This window comes from Neoarius graeffei, chromosome 28, assembly GCF_027579695.1.
Source record: "Neoarius graeffei isolate fNeoGra1 chromosome 28, fNeoGra1.pri, whole genome shotgun sequence".
NCBI lineage: Eukaryota > Metazoa > Chordata > Actinopteri > Siluriformes > Ariidae > Neoarius > Neoarius graeffei.
The window spans coordinates 10081711-10104629 of record NC_083596.1 but is presented as its reverse complement, the minus strand read 5'-3'; the positions used below and the strand labels follow the sequence as shown (position 1 = coordinate 10104629).

General features: G+C 41.1%; 1 protein-coding gene across 6 annotated transcripts in view; it reads right to left on the bottom strand.

Annotated features, from left to right (window-relative positions):
• Positions 1–17780, bottom strand: part of prune2 (prune homolog 2 with BCH domain) — a 32939-nt gene extending 15159 nt beyond the window's left edge. For 2 of the 6 annotated variants that reach the window (XM_060913272.1, XM_060913276.1), the window contains exons 1-8: positions 17424–17778; positions 13763–13851; positions 13282–13488; positions 11807–11983; positions 8811–8913; positions 8589–8720; positions 8420–8506; positions 8211–8309 (exon numbers count right to left, since the gene is read on the bottom strand). In XM_060913272.1, coding sequence (XP_060769255.1) covers positions 8211–8309; positions 8420–8506; positions 8589–8720; positions 8811–8913; positions 11807–11983; positions 13282–13488; positions 13763–13817 — 860 coding nt within the window. In that variant the 5' untranslated portion in view covers positions 13818–13851; positions 17424–17778. Of the gene's footprint in view, positions 1–8210; positions 8310–8419; positions 8507–8588; positions 8721–8810; positions 8914–11806; positions 11984–13281; positions 13489–13762; positions 13852–17423 lie in introns of all 6 variants that reach the window. The other 4 variants (XM_060913274.1, XM_060913275.1, XM_060913273.1 and 1 more) reach the window with 4 other exon arrangements.
• Positions 17781–22919: the final 5139 nt, after the last annotated feature.

Sequence of the window (22919 nt, the reverse complement as noted above, 5' to 3'; positions counted from 1 at the left end):
TTTTAAAATAATCACCTGTGTATTTATACTAAAATAATATCCACCTCAGGCTCACTGAAAATCAGTGAATAATAACCTTGATTTCGTCTCAGATATTATTCACTGATATTCACTTCAGGAAATAATGCCCTGTGTCTGAAATTGCTCACTCGTTCACTACTCCCTATATAGGGAATTACTATATAGAGGACTATACAGTGAGCTCATTGGTAAAATGAAAAAACGTTTTCAGACACTAGTCCGTTGTGCTGGTATTTACGTCATTAGTTAGTTAGTTAGTTAGTTAGTTAGTTAGTTAGTTAGTTAGTTAGTTAGTTAGTTAGTTAAACCCTTCGCCCCAAGTGGGGCATAGGTCGTTGATGAGAGAACGCCACTTCATCCTGTCCTGGGCCACCATTTCCAATTGTCCCCACGAATAACCCGCCTGTTGTGCTTCTTGGACAGTTGATCTCCTCCATGTTGTTCTAGACCTGCCTCGCTTTCTTTTCCCTTGTGGGTTCCACTTCAGGGCTTGGCGTGTGATGTTAGTTACTGGCTTTCTCAAGGTATGACCAAGCCAACCCCACTTTCTCTTTTTGATCTGAAGGTCAACTGGATCTTGCCCGGCTTGCCTCCACAGCTCTTTATTTGTGACTTTGTGGAACCACTTGATACGTAAAATCCTTCTCAAGCATCTGTTGAGGAAAGTCTGTAGCCTTTTTGTGGATGCTTTTGTAGTGCGCCAGGTCTCGCAAGCGTACAGGAGGACCGATTTCACATTTGTGTTGAAGATCTTCAGCTTTGTCTTTATTGATGCAGTCTGCGAGTTCCACAGTGGGTTTAATGCTTTGAACGCCGCTGTGGCACTGTTACGTCATTACTGTCGCACAATTAAAACGTGCCAGATCAGTCGGCTGGTGGATTTTCAAAATAATAAATACATGCGTGTATTTTTGTGATAAATCCATATTATACTGAGCGTACTTCCCACATTAATCAATACAAAGTACTTTGTGTCTGCTGCATCTTTCAGTTCTTTTAAATCAAGGCTGAATACTTTCTTCTTTGCCGCTGCCTGTTATTAAATCAAATTTGAGACTTTTAATTTGATTTCTTTCAGCGCGACCGCAATGCATGATGGGATATATTGCTTTGGTTAGTGACCATCGGTTGTACATTACTTTTCATGATGCATTGTGGGATACTTTGAGTGCACTATATAGGGTGTAAATAATCCTCACTAAAGTTTCGGACAGCGCTACAAAATGGCATCCTCACTATATAGTGCCCTATATAGTGAGTAGGGAGTGATTTCAGACACAGGGTAGGTCTATAACAGCAGCTCTGACTGCTGTATTAATGCGCTTGTTTGAATACGTTAGCATTTCTACAGTAACAGCTCATATACAGGATCTTGTACAGCAAACACGTCACATAATCTAAGATTTTTAAAGGCTATTACTTAACATAGAAAAGCACATAATCATTGATATGGTGAAAAAACTAACTATGTTAGGAGACTTATGTTACATTTTTGGAAGGAGTCTCCAGTGTCAGTGCAGTATAACTATCAGTAAGTTTTCCAGCACAGAAGAGATTGTGCTTTCAGGTTACTCAGTAACATGACAAGCTGCATTCTTTCACTTATTAACTTCAAGAGAGAGAAATATAGTGTCGGCTTTATAGCCCTTTATAGTGAATACTAAGGCGTATTAGCAACAAAAAGAAAACTCGCTTGCTAAATTATCAAGCGAACTTACAAAACTTATCTAGCTAGCTAATTTACAAAACTTAACTATTTATCTAATTTAACAAAGCAATTTATAAACTTAAAGCTAGACTGCCTTTCAGATTTTTCAAGTTTAGGTCATAAAAATAATTTTCCCCGACACCTAATTATTTTTATTTAGTGGACCGAAAGCTACTGAATTCGAATCACAGACTTCTAATTTTATTAAGTTTTACTTTTAAATAGAACAATTAATGAATTTAAGGCCACATGGCCCTAAATTCTCCGCTATTTTTTCCTGCTTCACCATGACCCGATTCAAGATACTACGTCATGCATCACGTGGTGGGCTTTCCCCGTTCGTGCAAGGCATTGTGGGATACAAATTTGAAACAGGAGAGGAAAAATGGAGGGCGTGAGTGTGTGAATGAAACGTGAAAGATCGACTACAGTAACCGAAAGCGAGAAGAAAAGATGTTATGTTATATACGAAGGAAAGGAAACACAGGACCAAACTAATAAATATCGGCGCTCAGCGAGCACCTCGGTGCGATCAGCTGTTCGTTTAGCGACAGAATGATGTAACTGTCAGTGCACGCTCAAAGGGAAACCTGTAGATGGCAGTAGTGCAACACTGTGGATGCCAGCTGCCGTAAAACCCAAAAGAAGATGATAAACCTGTGCATGCGCACACGGACTTCCTCTGTCTGCTTGACTGCGTGAAGCGAGTGATTTCATGCACTTTATTTCCAAATGACCAAATTTCAGAGGGAACTAAAGTTCACCGATTTTATGAAATTGAAAGGCCATCTAGCTTTAATTAGCTCGCTAATTTAACTTATAGTTGATGGCAAATTTTAAAAGCTAGCTAAAAGAAAGGCTAGTGAGTGAAAGCTGCTATAATGAGATAAATGATAACATGAACTAACTTGTTTTGTGGACGTTCCATAATTTGGACGTTATATGCAACTATAAATGGTTAAAAAGTGTCATATGTCAGTCATTAATAAATAAAATACTGTAATCATTGGCAAATCGCTGTGGTATAAGAGGAATAAAACTTAAAATAATAGGAATGCTTTTGTAGGAAAAGAATCCACTATCACACCACCCTGGCGTGGATTATTTTCCTTTAATAGCATGACCCATCATGTGTTATTTTTCACTAAGTGAATAATAAACAGTTATTCCATGAAATCGAGCCATACATGAGCTGATATTTGATGAGGAGCGTAGCACTGAGTTGGCTATAAGCCATGTACGACGAGATTGAGTGGAATAACTGTTTTATTCTATCCATATTCACTGGATTTTGAGAAACAGAGTATTTTTATTTTTTGCAAATTCGATAAATAAAAACTTTATACAAAACGTCCGACAAAATAACCAGCTGTTAAGCAAATACAGGTGTGGTCTGACACAAGCAAAGAACTACTTAGAGACTGCTTTGATAACACAAATTGGGACATTTTCTTTGAATCCTGTCTGGGTGGGGATGAACTCACAGATACTATTACATCATATATTAAATTCTGTGAAGACTGTGTCTCTTGCTGTGTTCACACTTATACCGGTACGAAAGTGGCATAACTGTATCGATACAAAGTATACCGGTACAGTTTAGTGCATCTGTCCACACTAGCGAGAAATGTTTGCGGTTTTCTTTCACGGTAGTTGAAATGCGCGTGCGCGAAATGTTTCCGTGGTTACCGAGTAACTTCCTTCCGAGAATATGGCGGATGAAACAACGTGTGTGTGCTTTTTGTTGTCAATGTACAGTCTGTATTTCTGGTGGTCATTTATTCAGTCGAATCGTATAAAACGCGCGAGGCAGTTGAGAAAGAAACAAACGAATCTCCGTTCTTCACTATTTTATTCAGCGAAATCATCGATTGAGGTGTGTGACTTTGCGCATTATATTTGTATCGATACAGACCCGCTTCATCTGTCCACACTACAGCAAAGCGCTACAGTACCGATACTGTACCGGTACGAAACCCATACATTTGTGGGTTTCGTACCGATACAGTTATACCGCTACACAGGGTGCGATTTGTCAAAAAACCAGAAGGGGGGATGTTTTTTTTTTTTTTAATCATGAAACGTCACAAAATTAAGGTAACAATAGGCTAACAGCTCAATAACATCCGATGATATCAAATGAATAACACTAAATGAAAACGAACACTAAACCAGAGATAGTAAATTCATCTTCCTATCTCTCTGACTAAATACACGAACACTAACACACAACAAAGTTCGCATTGCTTGTCGCGTTGCTGTGATGTTTCTCTCCCTCCGGATTAAATGGACAGTGACTCGAAAATCACTAAAATACATGAATACTAAATAAACAGTTTGCTCTGATGGCGCAGTTCATGTGGCCTTTTCTGCTTTCCCGTCGGTGCGCTATCCGCCGCGTTTCGCCCTTCTTTAATCCACATTTCTGCGAATTTCTCAGCAGGGAAGGAACGCACGTCTGGCCCATTGACAGCGAGGAAAAGAAGGCTGTCAGTGTGGATACACATTCATTCTGTTGCGCTCATCAGTAAGGATGTGATTCATGGCGCTAAATCCACGTTCACACTCTGGATATTGTTATTATCTACAGTGTATCTATTTGCTGGGGACGTTCGTGAACATCAAAGCTGCCACTTCGGGTCATTTTGAAAGTGAGTGCAATGTAGACCATAGAAAACTGTGTCATAACATGCCTGTCATGTCAACTTTTTTTTGGTTTGTTTGTTTTATTGACGGGGTTGTCCCCGAGGATTTTTTTTCAGCAGAGATAAAAACCAGAGGGGGGGATGATCCCGACCATCCCCCCCAGCAAATCGCACCCAGCCGCTACAGCACCGGTATAGTTGCTAGTGTGGACAGGTGTTGCGGTACGAAAGTAGTTTCGTATCGGTACAAAATCCCTAGTGTGGACAGGGTATCTGAAATAAAGTCGGTGAAAATATTCCCAAATAATAAACCCTGGGTTTCTAAACAACTAAAAATACTCCTCAATGAAAGGACGGTTGCTTTTTGTTCTGGTAATATGCAGGAAAAAAGGAGACAATTGAGAGGTAGTATCCTTAAGGCAAAAGTAGAGTATAAAAATAAAAGAGAGAGTAATTTCTTCAGTGGCAACATAAAACAGGCTTGGGAGGGTTTAAACACCTTATTGGGAAAAACTGGGAAAAAGAGTGATAGTCCTGTGAACTTCAGTCAAAGTTCTGTGGATGAATTAAACCAGTTCTTTTGTAGATTTGATACTGTGGATGACGGTGTGGAGCGTGATGAGATTTGTAAAAAAAATCTCCCTGCAAGACCACCAATAGTTATCACAGAGGATGCTGTTGTCAAATGTCTTACCAAATTGAAGCCAAACAAAGCTACTGGCCCAGATGGCCTTAAAGCCCGTCTACTCAAAGACCGTGCTTTACAAGTAAAAGGAGTCTTTTCAAGGTTGTCTAATTCCCTAATTGTTACTGGAGTGCCTAGGGTGTGGAAATGGTCTACAATAAGGCCTATACCAAAAAAGCCAGGTGCTAGCAAGCCTGAAGATTTTAGACCTATTGCTATTACCTCTATACTGTGTAAAACTATGGAAAGAGTTCTGGTAGACCTTTTGACAACTACAGTTGCCAGTGTGTTAGATCGGCTTCAGTTTCCCTACAAGAGTGACAGAGGTACTGATGATGCTGTGCTGGTTCTGTTAGACTCTGTCTCAAAGCAGCTCACACTTACTAAGGACTATGCCAGGGTCCTATTTGTAGATTTTAGTGCAGCTTTCAATTCTATAAAGTTACGCATTCTTCTAAGAAGGTTGGCCAGTCTTACACTATGTTCAGACTGCAACCCGAAACGACCCATATCCGATTTGTTGTGAAATCCGATTTTTTTGTTAGGCCGTTCACATTACCAATTATATGAGTCTTGTATGCGATCTCCAATATGAACAGAAAACGACCCAAAAGTGTCCCACATGCGCAAATTGACACGTAATAAGCACATCTACATAATACGTAAACAAAAAAAAAGCGCACTCTTCAAGTTTGCAAGTAAAGCATGGAGATGAGGCGAGACCTGGCGATGTGGTTTTTGTGGCGGTGGCGGAACTCACACAATAATCTGATTAATGTGGGCAGCAGAGTAATGAGACCGAAGGTGTCAAATTACTGGAAATTTCCAGAACAATCTTATAATCTTGTAATACAGGATGGTTTAAGTTATAAATCAGTTATAGAAACTGTTTTATTTAATCAGGCTAACAGATCAACATCCAGGTCCCTACCAAATCCACCATTAGCTTGGTCAATTCTATAAAAGTCTATTTAAATTCTGAAAACTGTACAAATGTTGTTGTTTTCCACCAAAGAGGCGGGATTAGCCAACGCAGAATAGTGACGTTTGTCTCTTGTTGATGACGTGTAGGTCGCATGAATGCGACCTGTCCGGTCAGACTGCAGTCGCATGTGAAAATAACGGATATGCATCGGAATTAGGACCACATATCCAAGCGGCCTGGGTCGCATGTGAAAAAAATCGGAATTGTGTCGTTCAGATTGTCAATAACAAATCGGATACAGGTCGCATATGGGCAAAAAAATCGGATATGGGTCGTTTCAGGGTGCAGTCTGAACGTAGTCCTAATGTCGACAGGGGCCTGATTCTCTGGATCAGAGATTTCCTTTCCTGCCGCCCTCAGAGGGTATCAGCTAGTGACACTCAATCAGGAGTGCTTACTATAAGCACAGGCTGTCCACAAGGCAGTGTTTTATCACCCTTGTTATTTTCTTTATTTACAAATGATTTTGCTCTTAATAACGACACTGTTAAATTGATTAAATATGCGGATGACACGGCCTTAGTTGGCCTGTTTCAGAAAAACGATCCCTCTGATGAGGCCACCTACTCCGCCAATGTGAAAGCCCTGGAAGCATGGTGTAACAACAGCCAGTTAGAAATAAACGTGACAAAAACAAAGGAGCTAATCTTCTGTAAGAAGCAAGGCCTGACAACGGAGCCAGTCTCACTCAGTGGTCAATGTGTTGAAACTGTGCAAACTTTTAAATATCTTGGCACATTTCTTGACTGTCAGCTATGTTTCACTGAGAACACAGATTATATTTTTAAGAAGTGTTCTCGGAGACTCAACCTTCTCAGAAGATTGAGCTGTTTTGGTGTTAGCCCTCAGATTTTAGAGCTTGTGTACACAACACATATTGAGAGTATCTTAACAGTCCATCTCCCTGCTTGGTTCGGATACTTAAGTTGTAAGGGCAAAAATAAATTAAATAGGATTGTGTCAGTGGTGGCGGCGGCACAGTGGTGTAGTGGTTAGCGCTGTTGCCTCACAGCAAGAAGGTCCGGGTTCGAGCCCCGTGGCCGGCGAGGGCCTTTCTGTGTGGAGTTTGCATGTACTCCCCGTGTCCGCGTGGGTTTCCTCCGGGTGCTCCGGTTTCCCCCACAGTCCAAAGACATGCAGGTTAGGTTAACTGGTGACTCTAAATTGACCGTAGGTGTGAATGTGAGTGTGAATGGTTGTCTGTGTCTATGTGTCAGCCCTGTGATGACCTGGCGACTTGTCCAGGGTGTACCCCGCCTTTCACCCGTAGTCAGCTGGGATAGGCTCCAGCTTGCCTGCGACCCTGTAGAACAGGATAAAGCGGCTAGAGATAATGAGATGAGATGTGATGTGTCAGTGGCAAGCAAAATAGTGGGAAAACCCCAAAAACATCTAGCTAACCTCTACACTGAAAGGCTGAGGAGGAAATCTACAAGAATAGTGGCAGACTGTTTATTGTTTCCATCCTTTCTTTTTTAGCCAATTTGAGCTTCTGAAGTCTGGGAGGCGCTATAGGGCAGCTCTGGCTAAAAGTGTATTTAAAAAAATCTTTTATTCTAAATGCCATTAGCATCCTTAACTCAACAAAGCAAGTGATCCACAGACACTGATAATCGATATTTGACTTTTTATTTTATTTTATTTTGCACAACCCTCTGTGTTGGTTGTCTGTGTTGCTGTTTGTCAAGTTGTGTTGTTGAAATGTGTGTTGTTTGCATGTTATATGTGATGGTGAGCCAAAGATAATTTTCCACCTTGGTGGACAATAAAGATTTATTATATTCTATAATTTCTGCTTAGAATGTAAACAAACCGGTGAAATGGCAGGAGCAATTTGTGAAAAATGCTATAATAATAATAATAATAATTCTTGAAAAATTTAAAAAAGATACGTTCTTACGATCAAGTACTTTTATTCCATATTTTGTTGCTTTTTTTTGTATTTTTGGGGTTTTGTTTTCGAATACAGTTTTTATTTCGTCCTCGGTTGGTTCAGTAACACGATCCGCCATTTTGTTCTTCTCTACTAATGGTATATGAGTAGCCAATCAGAGCGCATGATTGTTCATATCCAGTGAATATGGACAGAATAATAAACAATGAGTTGAGAGATTAAATATTATTTCGCACTAAAATTTAGAATGAACTAAAGAAACTCTCACTTACTTGATGATGCATTCAGGAATGTGGACATATTCCATCGGGATGAGCTCTTCCAGCTCCGCTAAACTGTTCACGTACTTAATCTTACTGCTGAACTTTGAACTGTAGGAACACAGAGAATAAATGTAAAGCATAAAAAACACAAATAAATGAATATTAATCATATTAGAAATATTGTACCTTAATCTCTGGTTCCTAAAAACTTGTTTTACCTGATAAATGGTCTGGTGATGGCGAAGATAGTCCTGATAAACCAGGACGGATGAACAATAATAAAGGATTTCAGGTTCTTTCGGAGCCTGAAAGAAGATTTCAAAATCAGACAGGGTTTTTTTTTTTTAAACAACCATGCATATTTATGGACTTTAAATTAGCAGCCACCTCCTGTCAATCATCTGGTAGCATCTCTTCAGCCAGCCAAGGCCAGGCGTCCTCCGGTGAGGAGTGGCCCCATTCAGGTAGACGATCATGTAGTCCTCTGCTACCATCAGCTCCAACGTGCTGATCACATACCTGAGCAGTAGAAACAGTAAAGCAAAGTGCTACAGAAAATACAATTAAGGTAAATGAATATGGATTAGTGATACACGAGTGAGAACTCACAGAAAGAGGTTCTCCATTATATCATGGTAGTCCTCACTATCGCTGTCCGGAAGGAAGCAAGCAGCAAACACAATAATGGCATTCGTACCATTTCCATAGTAGCCTTTTCGAGAAGAGACATCAGTGTTACAAAGATGCTTTCAAATTACATTTGCACAGAAAGTAGAAAGTGACTCTGTGCTATTTTACACCAAAGTTTCTACAGGAAGGGAAAAGTTAAGTACTTAAGTTAACGTACGGGTACTCCGCCAGTATCTGTCTCAGTTAAAGAAGGTGTAAGGATGCAAAAAGGAAAGATTATACAGGCCTAAATTTAAACACACTCCAGGAATCAAGAGTAAGTCCAAGCTGACCACAAGTTCATTACTTGACCCTGAATCACTCGATCGCTAAACAATCAGTCATAAGAGAAATATTCCGCTAGCTTGGACAAACCGAAACTTTGGCTAGTTGGTTCACTAATACTTTATAATCCTTTTGGAATGCAAATTAGCAATAAAACAAAACAACGTAGATAATTTAACAAGATAATTTACTAAATTTAACTAGCTAAGTAATTTAATAAACTAAGTTACAGAAGTTAGCTAGCGAGCTCAGTTAAGCAGATAGTTTAAAAATAAGAGTGCTCTGAGAGCACAATATCCCCCACTGGCAACTATGCCATAACTCTGGTAAAATGTGACTCAATTGAACGAAATTGCAATATGCGTATTCGCAACATATAACAAAGAATCCTGCCAAGTTTTGTGAAATTGTGAGAGAAGTTGATTTCAGAAGGTGAGTACCCTTCCCGGGACGAACGGATGGACGGAAGGAAATCACCACGACATAATCCCTCTTCGGGCCTTTTGGCCAGCGGGGGATAAAAATTCTGAGGGAAGTTGATTTCAGAAAGCAAGCGCACCTTGATGAAATTGCCAAAGTACAAGTTTGTTAATAATCAAGGGCATAACTCTGGTAAAATTTGCCCAAATTAAACGAAATTTCAGTATGCATATAACTGTCATACAGCAAAGCCTTTTGCCAAGTTTGGTGAAATTCTCATCTCTCATTTCATTATCTCTAGCCGCTTTATCCTGTTCTACAGGGTCGCAGGCAAGCTGGAGCCTATCCCAGCTGACTACGGGCGAAAGGCAGGGTACACCCTGGACAAGTCGCCAGGTCATCACAGGGCTGACGGTTTCCCCCACAGTCCAAAGACATGCAGGTTAGGTTACCTGGTGACTCTAAATTGACCATAGTTTGGTGAAATTCCTCCACAAATTGTGAGAGGAGTTGATTTCAGAAGGAAAACACACTCATGAAATTGCCAAAGTATAATTTTGTTAATCAAGGGCTGTAACTCTGGTAAAATGTGAGTGAATTTAACGAAACTGCAATATGCGTATTACCGACATATTACAAAGAATCCTGCCAAGTTTCGTGAAATTCCTCCAAAAATTGTGAGAGGAGTTGATTTCAGAACGTGAGCACCCTTTGCGGGACGGACAGACAGATGGACAACGTCACGACATAATCCCTCTTCGGTCCTTTAAAAATTGTGAGGGAAGTTGATTTCAGAAAGCAAGCACACCTTGATGAAATTGCCGAAGTACAAGTTTGTTAATAATCAAGGGCATAACTCTGGTAAAATTTGCCCAAATTAAATTAAATTTCAATATGCGTATTACCAACATATAACAAAGAATCCTGCCAAGTTTGGTGAAATTCCTCCAAAAATTGTGAGACGAGTTGATTTCAGAACGTGAGCACCCTTCCCAGGACGGACAGACAGACAGACGGATGGACGAAAGGAAATCGTCACGACATAATCCCCCTTCGGGTCTTTTGACCAGCGGGGGATTTAAAAAAAAAAGAACTTTACTATCTAGCTAATTTAAATAAACTAATTTACAAAATGTATCTACCTCGCTAATTTACATAAGTAGTATCTAGCTAATTTAACAAACTAAACTACAAAACTTTTCAAACTTAAAGGTAACTTATTATCCTTTTTTATGGTGAATTTTAAGCACAGATATTTCATCTTTACTAAGGGAAAAAAATCTCATGGTGTTTGTAATTAGTAACAAGTACTTTAAAGTGACACAGGTGTGTACCCTTTCTGAATTGTTTGAGCTGATACCCATCCCTATAGCTGGTATGCATCATCTTGTTTCAAAACATTTTATTTCCTAATGCGGGGCGTCCTAACCATGTGTTAGTCTGTTTGCAAACCGCTCGCTCAGCAGCCAGTTCGGAAAAGTCACATGCCAATTTCATGCGCAGATCAGAGGTCGTGACCGCGGAGCCACAGCAAACATGGCGGATCGCCCCGATCGAACGAAGACCCCGAAATCAAGACAAATTGAAACTTTTCGACAAATAGCTTTTTGTGAGCTTGAAGGCTCTCGAGCGCTCGCTTCTGTGTCGGAGGCTGCCGGTTCCATCATGTTTGTTGCAACCTCGCTCATTATAATATTATAAAGAGGATAAACTTCGTCCGTTTCCGAAACCCAAGCGTAAACATTAGCCTGTGGTGTTTTTCCAGCTCATTCTCGTTCACAGGTATGAGGCAGCAGGCAATACAGCATGTGATTCAAGTAACCCTAGGGGTTATTCTAGCTCTACAGGGTACTATTCATCTTTTTAATACATCGACCTGTCTCACTTTAAATGTTAAAATGAAAATGTAAGGAGTAAACATGTTTTTACTTGAGTAAGAGTACAAGTATTCAGTTTCAATAATACTGTACTTGAGTAGAGAAGAAATCTTTCAAAATAGTACTTAAAACCAGAAATGAAGTACAAATACTCAAGTATTTTGCACCCCTGGGTTCCTGAAGCTTTTTTTTTTCTTTTTCTGGAGCTTCCATGGAACAAATTCACTTCCTTTATAACCAAAGTTTCAGTCCAGAGCACTTCTGAGATCCTTCAAGGTACAACCCCTTCCAATTTTTTCATAAGGTAACCAGGTTCACTACAAAAGTGTGTGAGTATGCTACCAGTGTGTATACCTCCATGGGAGATGACTTTTTGGTAGGGTTCAATACACTTCATATTGATGCGGTGCTCCTGTTCCCCGATGATGACAGTCCTCCAGAGTTTGGAGTCCTGTCGCTCCTCCTCAGAGCTGTATGTCGGAATGGTTTCAACCTCCTCCTTCACTGGAGCTCTCTGGGGTTCCTGAGGCTCTAGATGTTCAGACAATAGGAAGGTCAAGGGATATTATTTATCACTGACTGAGGACTGACCAAGACAAATCCAAGACTAGTTGAGATCAAGTGAAGACCAAAGTCGTACTTATGGGGGTTGAGGTCAAGTTAAGATTAAGGCTCAAAATCATTGCATCATTTTTGAGGCCAAGCTGTTACTTCAACTAGTTGGCTTCGTTGGAATTGTAGATTGTTTCATTGTTGATTTAGATGTACATTTGGAGTCATTATCTTGTTGAATGATCAACCTATGGCCAACTCTTAACCTCCTGGCAGATTCAGTGAGGTTTGGGGCTAAAATATTATGCCACTGGTAGCAGAATCTTAACACGAGGTCCTGGATCACCAGGCAAAACAGAAAAAAAAAACAAAAAAAGCATTAATGATGACAATTCCTAGCCTGGGCCCGCCCATCCTAAGCGTGCCGCAACACGAGGGCCTGTTCCGAGCTTAGTCTGGCCAGGCAGGCTATCTACAGCATTTCCAAGCTCCCGAAAAATCGGGAACCAATCAACTTTGAGCATCTCCAACGGCCCTGGGTAGAGGCGTGTTCAAGGCAGTGACGTAGTAGAACTGCGACCGGAAGCCATAGATTGTTTACAGAATCTATGCCGGAAGCGCTTCATTCACATCACGAACATGGAGCAGCGGCAAGCCTTTAACACAGCGGTAGATGCTGTATTGAAAGCATTCAACGGGAAGTTCTCATTGAAAACGGAGCAAAGAGCAGCCCTGGAGGTATTTATTGAAAGGAAGGACGTTTTCGCCTTGCTCCCGACCGGCTTCGGTAAGAGTTTAATCTACCAGTTAGCCCCGTCGCGTCACATACGTCAGAGGAAAGAGTGATGTGATTGGTTTAAGCTTCGTCACAGCCTTTTCTGGCTTCGACCAGTAGCAAACTGAGGCATTTCAGGGAGGCGGGTCAACCACGGGCTCTGGGAAACGGTTTGGCTTAATAGCTTGGCCAGACCAAATGCTCGGAGAGCTTTGAAGTCGCGTTAGCCAGACTAGACGATTCCAACTCCTGACCAATTTTATTTCATCCATAAATTTCTGTCCATTATAATGGATGATAAATGGATCAATATCAATTCAGCCTCATATTTGGTCAAGGGTAACAATAAGGTTATATAAAGGATGACAAGAAGGGGAGCCAATATTTTTGCCAATAAGAGTTGGGGGGACAAAACTTTGTTGAGATGCCAATAACTTGCTGGTTTTATGCTTTTAAATTGGTTCATATTATTTGTAAGGACACAATGGTACTTGTGTCTCACCTTCCCAGTCCAACTCGTGATCCGTATAGTCCAGGACATCAGCTTCATCAGGTGTGTCCAAATCGTCCACATTAATGTCCAGGTCATCAGGTGTGTCGAACAGGTCGTCTTCGCTTTGATCCAGCGAGAGGCTGATCCGAGGGGCGGAGAGCTTTTTCCGTTGAGAGCCACCACCATCACCCTTCAGTGGCAAAGTAGTGGGAGGAGCTACAAGGTCAGAGGGGAGGGGAATTTGACTTAATGAAATAAATCACTGTGGGGTTTTTTAGTTCAGCGATAATATAAGGATTATGTGGGGGGGGGGGGGGGGGGGGGGGGGGGTTTCAACTTGGCCTAATCAGAATTCTTGAAATAAAATAAAATAATTGTAGATTGCTTCATTAATGTGCTTTATTATAAACAGATACAAATAATATCACAGATTGAAATGAAATAATGTTGTATGGCTGTTAAATTTAAGTTATATTCAAAGCAGACTCACCTGGTCGGCCTTCTGCCCCCTCAGAGCTCATCTTGTGTTCAGGAGGCTGCTCCATCCCCTCATCACCGGAGGGCAGGGAGGAAGGAGATCTGGAGGATTATACACAAACACATCTGGATACAGTAGCTGATTTAAAGACTACCTGTAACAGCCAAATGTTTTGTGGTGTATGTGCTCACGGTCAGAATCAGGGTTTGAAGTTATTTGTGTGTGTTTCGACCACAAGCTCATTCAATCATTTCATTCTGAATTCTGTTTGATTCATTCTCCATAACGAGGTTTATATTCAAGTGCTCGTTCCAATATGCTATTGTTTCTATAGTAACAACTTAGAGCACAGTGTGGATGCTCATTGTATAAGCAGACTAAAAAAAATGTGCAATTGTCGATATGGTGAATTTTTTTAGCATTTTTTGGAAGGAGTCTCCAGTGCCAGTGGGAAGCTGAAACTTTTCAGGTATGAGAAAACCTTCAGGATGGAGCAGTTTGCACAAAAAGGTACGTTTTTGTCTTATTAAGTTAAAGACAGAGGGGGGGAAAGGCTGGTGAGGAAAAAAAATAGGCTTGTCTATACTTGCTATAAAATAAGTGATAATTAAGCAATACCACACAATCAAGAGCGCTGTTATACTGAATATCAGGAGGGTTATGATTCAGCTAGAGGTACAAGTCATGAGGCGCGAGGCAGGTCGAGTCCTGCAGGTAATCACAGTCGTGCTGAAATTCACTACAGCAGCACTATTGCGAGTGTGATACTGCTTTTATACAACAAGAACTTAATACTAAGGAACTGACATTTCAGACACAATATGGGCAACAGCGCCACAGCAGGATAGAGCATTGCGTGTTGCCATGGTAACACAGACCCACAGACAGCCCATAGTACCGTAAGTGTAGTAAAGGTTTTAATATAATGAACTATTGCAAACTCATCTCATCTCATCATCTCTAGCCACTTAATCCTGTTCTACAGGGTCGCAGGCAAGCTGGAGCCTATCCCAGCTGACTACGGGCGAAAGGCGGGGTACACCCTGGACAAGTCGCCAGGTCATCACAGGGCTGACACATAGACACAGACAACCATTCACACTCACATTCACACCTACGGTCAATTTAGAGTCACCAGTTAACCTAACCTGCATGTCTTTGGACTGTGGGGGAAACCGGAGCACCCGGAGGAAACCCACGCGGACACGGGGAGAACATGCAAACTCCGCACAGAAAGGCTCTCGCCGGCCACGGGGCTCGAACCCGGACCTTCTTGCTGTGAGGCGACAGTGCTAACCACTACACCACCGTGCCGCCCCTATCGTGTCATTCTTTCTGAAATAAAGACTGTTTGGGATAAGAGGAATAAAACACTTCAGGATGGTGCTGCTGTTGGAGAAAAATAATCAACTTTGTAGAGGTAACAGTTACTCTGCTTCATTACACCATCCCACCACCATCACTGATTATTTTCCTAAGGCAGCACAGCCCCATATATATGTTCTTAAATTTTTGTAAAATCTATAATTGTTCCCTCAAATCCATCCATTATCCGTAACCGCTCATCCTGTACAGGGTCGCAGGCAAGCTGGAGCCTATCTCAACCGACTATGGGTGAGAGACGGGGTACACCCTGGACAAGTCTCCAGATCACCACAGGACTGACACATAGAGACAAACAACCATTCACACTCGCATTCACACCTACGGTCAATTTAGAGTCACCAGTTAACCTAACCTGCATGTCTTTGGACTGTGGGGGAAACCGGAGCACCCGGAGGAAACCCATGCAGACACGGGGAGAACATGCAAACTCCGCACAGAAAGGCCCTCGTCGGCCACGGGGCTCGAACCCAGAACCTTCTTGCTGTGAGATAACAGTGCTAACCACTACACTACCGTGCCGCCCTGCTCCATCAAATGTGCATGTACCGTATAATGATGATGATGATGATAATATTGACTGTTTTTTTCATGGTATATCAGATATATTCCCTTCAGCTACTCGTCTTTGACTCGTTCAGTATCATGCTAGCTGAATGGAATATATCTGATATACCACTCAACACCAGCTAATATTATTTAATTATATACTATGTTTATGATCTTAACTGGTATTTTGTTTTTCATTTGATTTCGTATTTCTACATGCATTTTATTATTAAGCGCTTTTGGACGTGCTCAATGTGTGAAAAGAGTGTTATATTAAATATGGTAGGTAGATAGATAGGTAAATAAATACGTTCAAACCTGGAACCTTCTTGCTCTGAGGCAACAGTGCTACCCTCTGAACCAGTGTCTCACCCCAGAAAGCTTATTTACTAAAACAGAACACCATCTATTCCACTTATAGACATTTCCTTCGATGACGTACTATAATTTGTTGTGCTTAAAGAATGATAACTGTTAGAAATCTGAGCATCACTATGCTCCTGTATATAGGACACTCGCTGCGTTATTGTCCTACCGTGAGTGTATAAATATCCAGACCAGAACTGGAGCACAGCAGACGCACTTATCCTGAAACAGAAGATCGCATCTTACCGTACTTTACAGACTAATGTGTTTATCAAGGGTGTGAGACCAAGACATACTGTACAATTGATCGCACAAGGATTATAGACAGGACCAAAATCCGATAGAAATAGAAATTCTCCATTAATTATTATAGATGTGGGCGGCACGGTGGTGTAGTGGTTAGCGCTGTCGCCTCACAGCAAGAAGGTCCTGGGTTCGAGCCCCGGGGCCGGCGAGGGCCACACACTGTGTGGAGTTTGCATGTTCTCCCCGTGTCCGTGTGGGTTTCCTCCGGGTGCTCCGGTTTCCCCCACAGTCCAAAGACATGCAGGTTAGGTTAACTGGTGACTCTAAATTGACCGTAGGTGTGAATGTGAGTGTGAATGGTTGTCTGTGTCTATGTGTCAGCCCTGTGATGACCTGGCGACTTGTCCAGGGTGTACCCCGCCTTTCGCCCGTAGTCAGCTGGGATAGGCTCCAGCTTGCCTGCGACCCTGTAGAAGGATAAAGCGGCTAGAGATAATGAGATGAGATGAATTATTATAGATGTTGGTCTGTCCAGAATGATAATTTGATATGAATATGATTTTTTTTTTAAAGCCCAAAGACCAAGTCTTTCAAGAGGGAAGTTGCATCATCAGCTCATTTGCATCCTTCACTCCCTTCATCCCTGTCTAGGATTTCCGGTTCTCTTCCAACTCAGCGTTCACACGTGTGTACACACGCACACACACGCATGCGGTCAGAGGCAAATGAGTGAGCAGGATGCAAAATCCTACAAATTTAAATAACCAGATGTAGGTCAGATCAGCCATGACTGTTGGAAAGAACGTTGTGAATAAAGCTAGAGATTCAGCAGTTGGACCTCTTAAATAAAACAAAATCACATTATTATACACACACGTGCACGCGTGCACGTGTGTGTATAATAATGTGATTTTGTTTTATTCAAGAGGTCCAACTGCTGAGTGCGCCATACAGGATGCTGAAACCAAACCCCACCACACACACACACAAAACCGGTTCTCTGTAAACAGCTGCCCCTCCCATGTCTCCTGTTTCTCTTTCAGCTCTTGCAAAGAAGAAAACACAATCCTTCTCTCTCTCTCTCTCTCTCTCTCTTTAATCATTGCATCATCACACACCAATCACTCACCACTGCTGATACACACTTCTCTTTTCCTTTCAATCTCTCTCACTCCTGCTCCAGGTTTCAGAGATCCTCAGACACTGTGAGGTTCCTGCGTTTCTCGTCGTTCTTCTGAGCAGCTCCAGAGATGCTCAGCTCACCCACCAACAGCCTCCACCATTTTGTAGTCACATGACCCTCTTCAGCACTAAATAAGAGCCTGAGGCTGCTCTCTGAGGCTGGTGCAGCAGAACAAGTGCAGCTGGAACAGCACCCAGCACCAGCATGCAGCTAAAGCAGGAGGAGGACAGGTGGAAAAGAAGCGAGATGATTTGTGTAAATAAGGGAGGAGCACTGAGTCTGAGTCTGACTGCGCAGGTGAAAAGAGGAAAAGCCTGAAGAAGGAAGTTAAAAGGAAGAGGAGGTGGGGGTTTGTGTGATCACACAGCTGTGACCGAGATCACATCTGTGCTGCACCACTGAGCTCAAAATCCACATGGGGCGTAAACTGTGGGATATCTGTGCCTCAGGATTTCGTAAATTTAACCTTTATATATATATATTTTTTTTTTTTAAATTCTGGAAATCTGGCATTTAGTGCTTTAGTTTAAAGTTGTATTTGTTCATTTAAACGGAACGTTTTGGAGAAGAAAATTCATTTAGATTTTTTTTTTAAAGGTAACATTTTGTGCTCTGTTCTGAAATTTAATGTTTGATGGGTTTTTGTTTGTTTGTTTGTTTGTTTTTACATTTCAAGCTTTGTAAAATAAAATTAATATTTTGTAAATCTGGGCGGCACAGTGGTGTAGTGGTTAGCGCTGTCGCCTCACAGCAAGAAGGTCCGGGTTCGAGCCCCGTGGCCGGCGAGGGCCTTTCTGTGCGGAGTTTGCATGTTCTCCCCGTGTCCGCATGGGTTTCCTCCGGGTGCTCCGGTTTCCCCCACAGTCCAAAGACATGCAGGTTAGGTTAACTGGTGACTCTCAATTGACCGTAGGTGTGAATGTGAGTGTGAATGGTTGTCTGTGTCTATGTGTCAGCCCTGTGATGACCTGGCGACTTGTCCAGGGTGTACCCTGCCTTTCGCCCGTAGTCAGCTGGGATAGGCTCCAGCTTGCCTGCGACCCTGTAGAACAGGATAAAGCGGCTACAGATAATGAGATTTTGTAAATCTAATCTTTTCTGCTGTGTTTTGAATTTGTGCCTTTAATGTTTTCACCTGGAAATATGGACATAATGTACCTTTAAAACATTCAAGATACATAGTTTGACCTTTTAATAGTAAAGATTTAAAGCTAGACGGCCTTTCGATTTCATAAAATCGGTGAAATTTAGTTCCATCTGAAATGTGGTCATTGTGATATATGTTTATTTCTGTAATATCTGACAAAATATCAGGCCATTCTGTGGCTGGGAGGTTATTTAATTTAAAGCAAATAATGTGCATGAAATCGCTCGCTTCACGCAATCAAGCAGACAGAGGAAGTCCGTGTGTGTGTGCGCATGCACATGTTGACCTTCTTCTTTTGGGTTTTACGGCAGCTGGCATCCACAGTGTTGCATTACTGCCATCTACAGGTTTACCTTTGAGTGTGCACTGACAGTTCCATCATTCTGTCGCTAAATGAACAGCTGATCACACCGAGGTGCTCGCTGACTGCCGATATTTATTAGTTTGGTCCTGCGTTTCCTTTCCTTCGTATATAACATAACGTCTTTTCTTCTCGCTTTCTGTTACCATAGTCGGTCTTTCACATTTCATTCGCACACTCACGTCCTCCATTTTTCTCTCCTGTTTCAAATTTGTATCCCACAATGCCTTGCGCGAACGGGAAAAGCCCACTACATGATGCATGACATAGTATCTTGAATTGGGTCATGGTGAAGCAGGAAAAAATAGCGGAGAATTTAGGGCCATGTGGCTCTAAATTCATTAATTGTTCTATTTTTAAAAAACCTAATAAAATTAGAAGCCTGTGATTCGAATTCAGTAGCTTTCGGTCCACTAAACAAAATAATTGGGTGTCGGGGAAAATTCTTTTTATGACCTACACTTGAAAAATCTGAAAGGCGGTCTAGCTTTAAAGTTTAAATTTTAATTTAAGTAGTAGTAGAAGAAAGATCTAGATTTAAAATGTGTTGTCCCTCAAACGTTTTAAATATGAAGTCTGCACGTGTTTACTTATTACAGAATCTAATTTTGAAACTAAACAACTTTGAAATAACTCTACCCTTTAATCCTGAATAATCGATTAATAAATGAAATCTAGAACCTTCAGGGTTCTATGGATTATTTACCTTGGGAAATCATTAGAGGGACATGTACATTTTTCCAAGTGCAACTCCTTGAGAAAACAAAGTACGATCCAAATGCTTAAGGGGTTCTTTGTTGGTCCCTCAGGGGAACCTTTTTTTTTTTTTTTTAATATTTTTATTAGGATTTTTTTTTTTTCATACAAACAAGAACATTACACAATTCAAAAAAAAAAAAATAAAAATTGATAACGAGATTCTATTATGAAATAATTAAAATATTAAAGCTACACAGTACAAATAAAACCAAAAGGGGAGAGAAAAAAAAAAAAAAAAAAAAAAAAAAAAAAAAAAGGGAACGAGAGGGTCCGTCAGTTAGGGGGCAGAGACTGGAGAGAGTGGAAGAATGTAAGAAAGGGAAGCCACTTGTTATAAAATTTAGCAGAGTTACCGTTCACTGAATATCTGATCTTTTCCAACTTTAGAAAAGACATGACGTCACTGAGCCACTGACGACTCGAGGGAGCTTTAGTCGACTTCCAGTGGAGTAGAAGGTGGCGTCTTGCCAGTAAGGAAGTAAAAGCTAAAATATCCAATTGATGAGAGGTAAACCGGTTATGGTCCTCTGGGAGCCCGAATATAGCAACATGGGGGGAGACTTTTATGGTCACTGATAGTATTTTAGACATGGTATCAAAATAATTCAACCAGAAGCAAGAGAGTAGCGGACAAGAGTAGAACATATGGGTTAAATTGCAGGATGAGGCATGACATTTGTCGCATTTGTCAGCAATACTGGGATAGATTTGAGACAATCGAGCTTTGGAAAAATGGACTCTAAACAGTACTTTAAACTGTATAAGTGTGAGACGAGCACAGGATGAGCTTGTGTGAATTTTCTTAAGAGCAGTGTCCCACCAGTCATCCTCCAAGTTTAGATCCAGTTCATCTTCCCAGGCAGTCTTAACTTTAGTAACTGGTGAGCAATCAAAAGAAAGAAGTTCGTTATAAACTTTAGAAATAAATGATTTTTGAAGTGGATCGCGGTTTAAAAACACCTCCCAATGTAGAGTAGGCGGTAAGGAAGGAAAAACTGGAAACAAAGCTTTAGCGCAGTGTCTAATTTGAAAGTATCGAAAGAGATGAGAAGGTGGGAGATGAAATTCTTTTGAGAGATCTATAAAGCTGCGAAAAATACCATCCTTGTAAAGGTCTTTAAAACATTTCAGGCCTTTATTATGCCATGCAAGAAAGGTTGAATCTGTAAACGGAGGTTGAAATAAATTATTCTTCAGTAAAGGAGCTAATGTAGACGCTGACTTAAATTTGAAGTGCTTCCTAAATTGATACCAAATTTTAAGTGTGGAGAGAACCACTTGATTATTTGTAAAGCCAGAGGGGTTAGATGGAATAGAAGAGGTAAGTAAAGCAGGTAAGGAGGATGAAACACATGACTGTGCCTCCAAGTTGCACCATGGCAGATTGGTAGATTTGAACCAAAATGAAATTTTATGAATATGTGCCGCCCAATAATACAGTTGGAAATTCGGAAGTGTCAATCCACCATTGAATTTACATCTCTGAAGTATGGATTTACGGATCCTGGGAGCCTTTCCACACCATAAGAAATCAGAAATAGTTTGATCAATTGTTTTAAAAAACTGCTTTGGCAGGAAAAGTGGGAGACAATGGAACAAAAATAGAAATTTGGGCAAGATGTTCATTTTAACTGCGTGAATTCTTCCAATTAACGAGAGAGGCAAGCTTCTCCATCTTTGGAAGTCAGATTTAATTTTAGACATTAAAGGTAAAAAATTAGCAGAAAAAAGTGACTTTAACGTTCTAGTAACGCTGATCCCAAGATACCTAAAGCCAGACAGATTCATCTTAAAAGGGATATCTGACTGTGTAAGCTGTGATGCTGAAGCATTAATAGGATAGCATTCACTTTTAGAGATATTCACTTTATAGCCTGAGAATGATCCAAATCTCTGGAAAGCAGATAAAATTGTGGGAATGGAAAGGACAGGATCTGAGACATATAACAATAAATCATCAGCATAAAGTGACAACTTAAATTCTGTGCCCAATCGTGAGATCCCTCTAAAAGCTGAGGAGGACCTCAGAAAGATTGACAAGGGCTCTATAGCTAGTGCGAACAATAGAGGAGATAGGGGACACCCCTGTCTGGTACCACGGGTTAGAGTAAAAAAACTGGATTGGATGCCATTAGTGGAGATGCTTGCTTGTGGAGATGTATAAAGGAGACGTATCCATGAAATGAACCCATTTCCCAGTCCAAATTTCTTTAGTACAGTAAATAAATAGTCCCATTCAACCCTGTCGAAAGCTTTTTCTGCATCAACCGAGATTACTGCTTCGGGTGTTGTTGTGGTAGTTTTAGAATAAATAATATTTAGGAGTGTGCGGACATTAAAAAATAACTGCCGCCCCTTAACAAATCCAGTTTGCTCATGTGAGACAATAGTTGGTACAATGTTTTCCAGGCGACAGGCCAAAGCTTTAGCAAGGATCTTAGCATCTACATTTATTAATGAGAGAGGTCTGTATGAGCTGCAGAGATTTGGATCCTTATCTTTTTTTAAGAGGAGACTTATGGAGGCTTGCCTTAAAGTGGGAGGGAGAGTGCCATGTTCCAGTGATTCTTTATAAACAGCATGCAGTAAAGGGAGCAGTTTTTCCTGAAATCTCTTAAAAAATTCAACTGGGAATCCATCAGGGCCAGGAGCTTTGTTATTTTGCATGCTACTCACAGCGAGAGTGATTTCTTCTACCGTTAATGGGGAGTCAAGTTTTTTAGCAGCATCTAAGCTTAACACAGGAAAATTGAGGCTATCCAGGAATGAATTCACTTCAGTGGTGTCAGGTGAAGATTCAGATGTATATAAAGAGGAGTAAAATGAGTGAAAAACAGAATTAATGGTAATGGGATCCTTATGCAATGAGCCAGATGAATCTTTTATCTGAGGGATCATACGTGAGGCTGCCTGGCGACGTAGTTGATGAGCCAGGAGCCGACTTGCCTTGTCGCCATGTTCATAATATGTGGAGCGTGATCGTAAGAGAAGTCGCTCTGCATCACTAGTGGTAATGAGATCAAATTCAGTCTGTAAATCAACACGTTGTTTAAGTAAACTGGGAGAGGGGCAAGTAGCGAGTTGTTGGTCCAATTTGGCGATATTAATAGAGAGTTCTTGCAATTTGGTTTTACGGGACTTATTCAAGTGGGCAGAGTAGGAAATAATTTGTCCC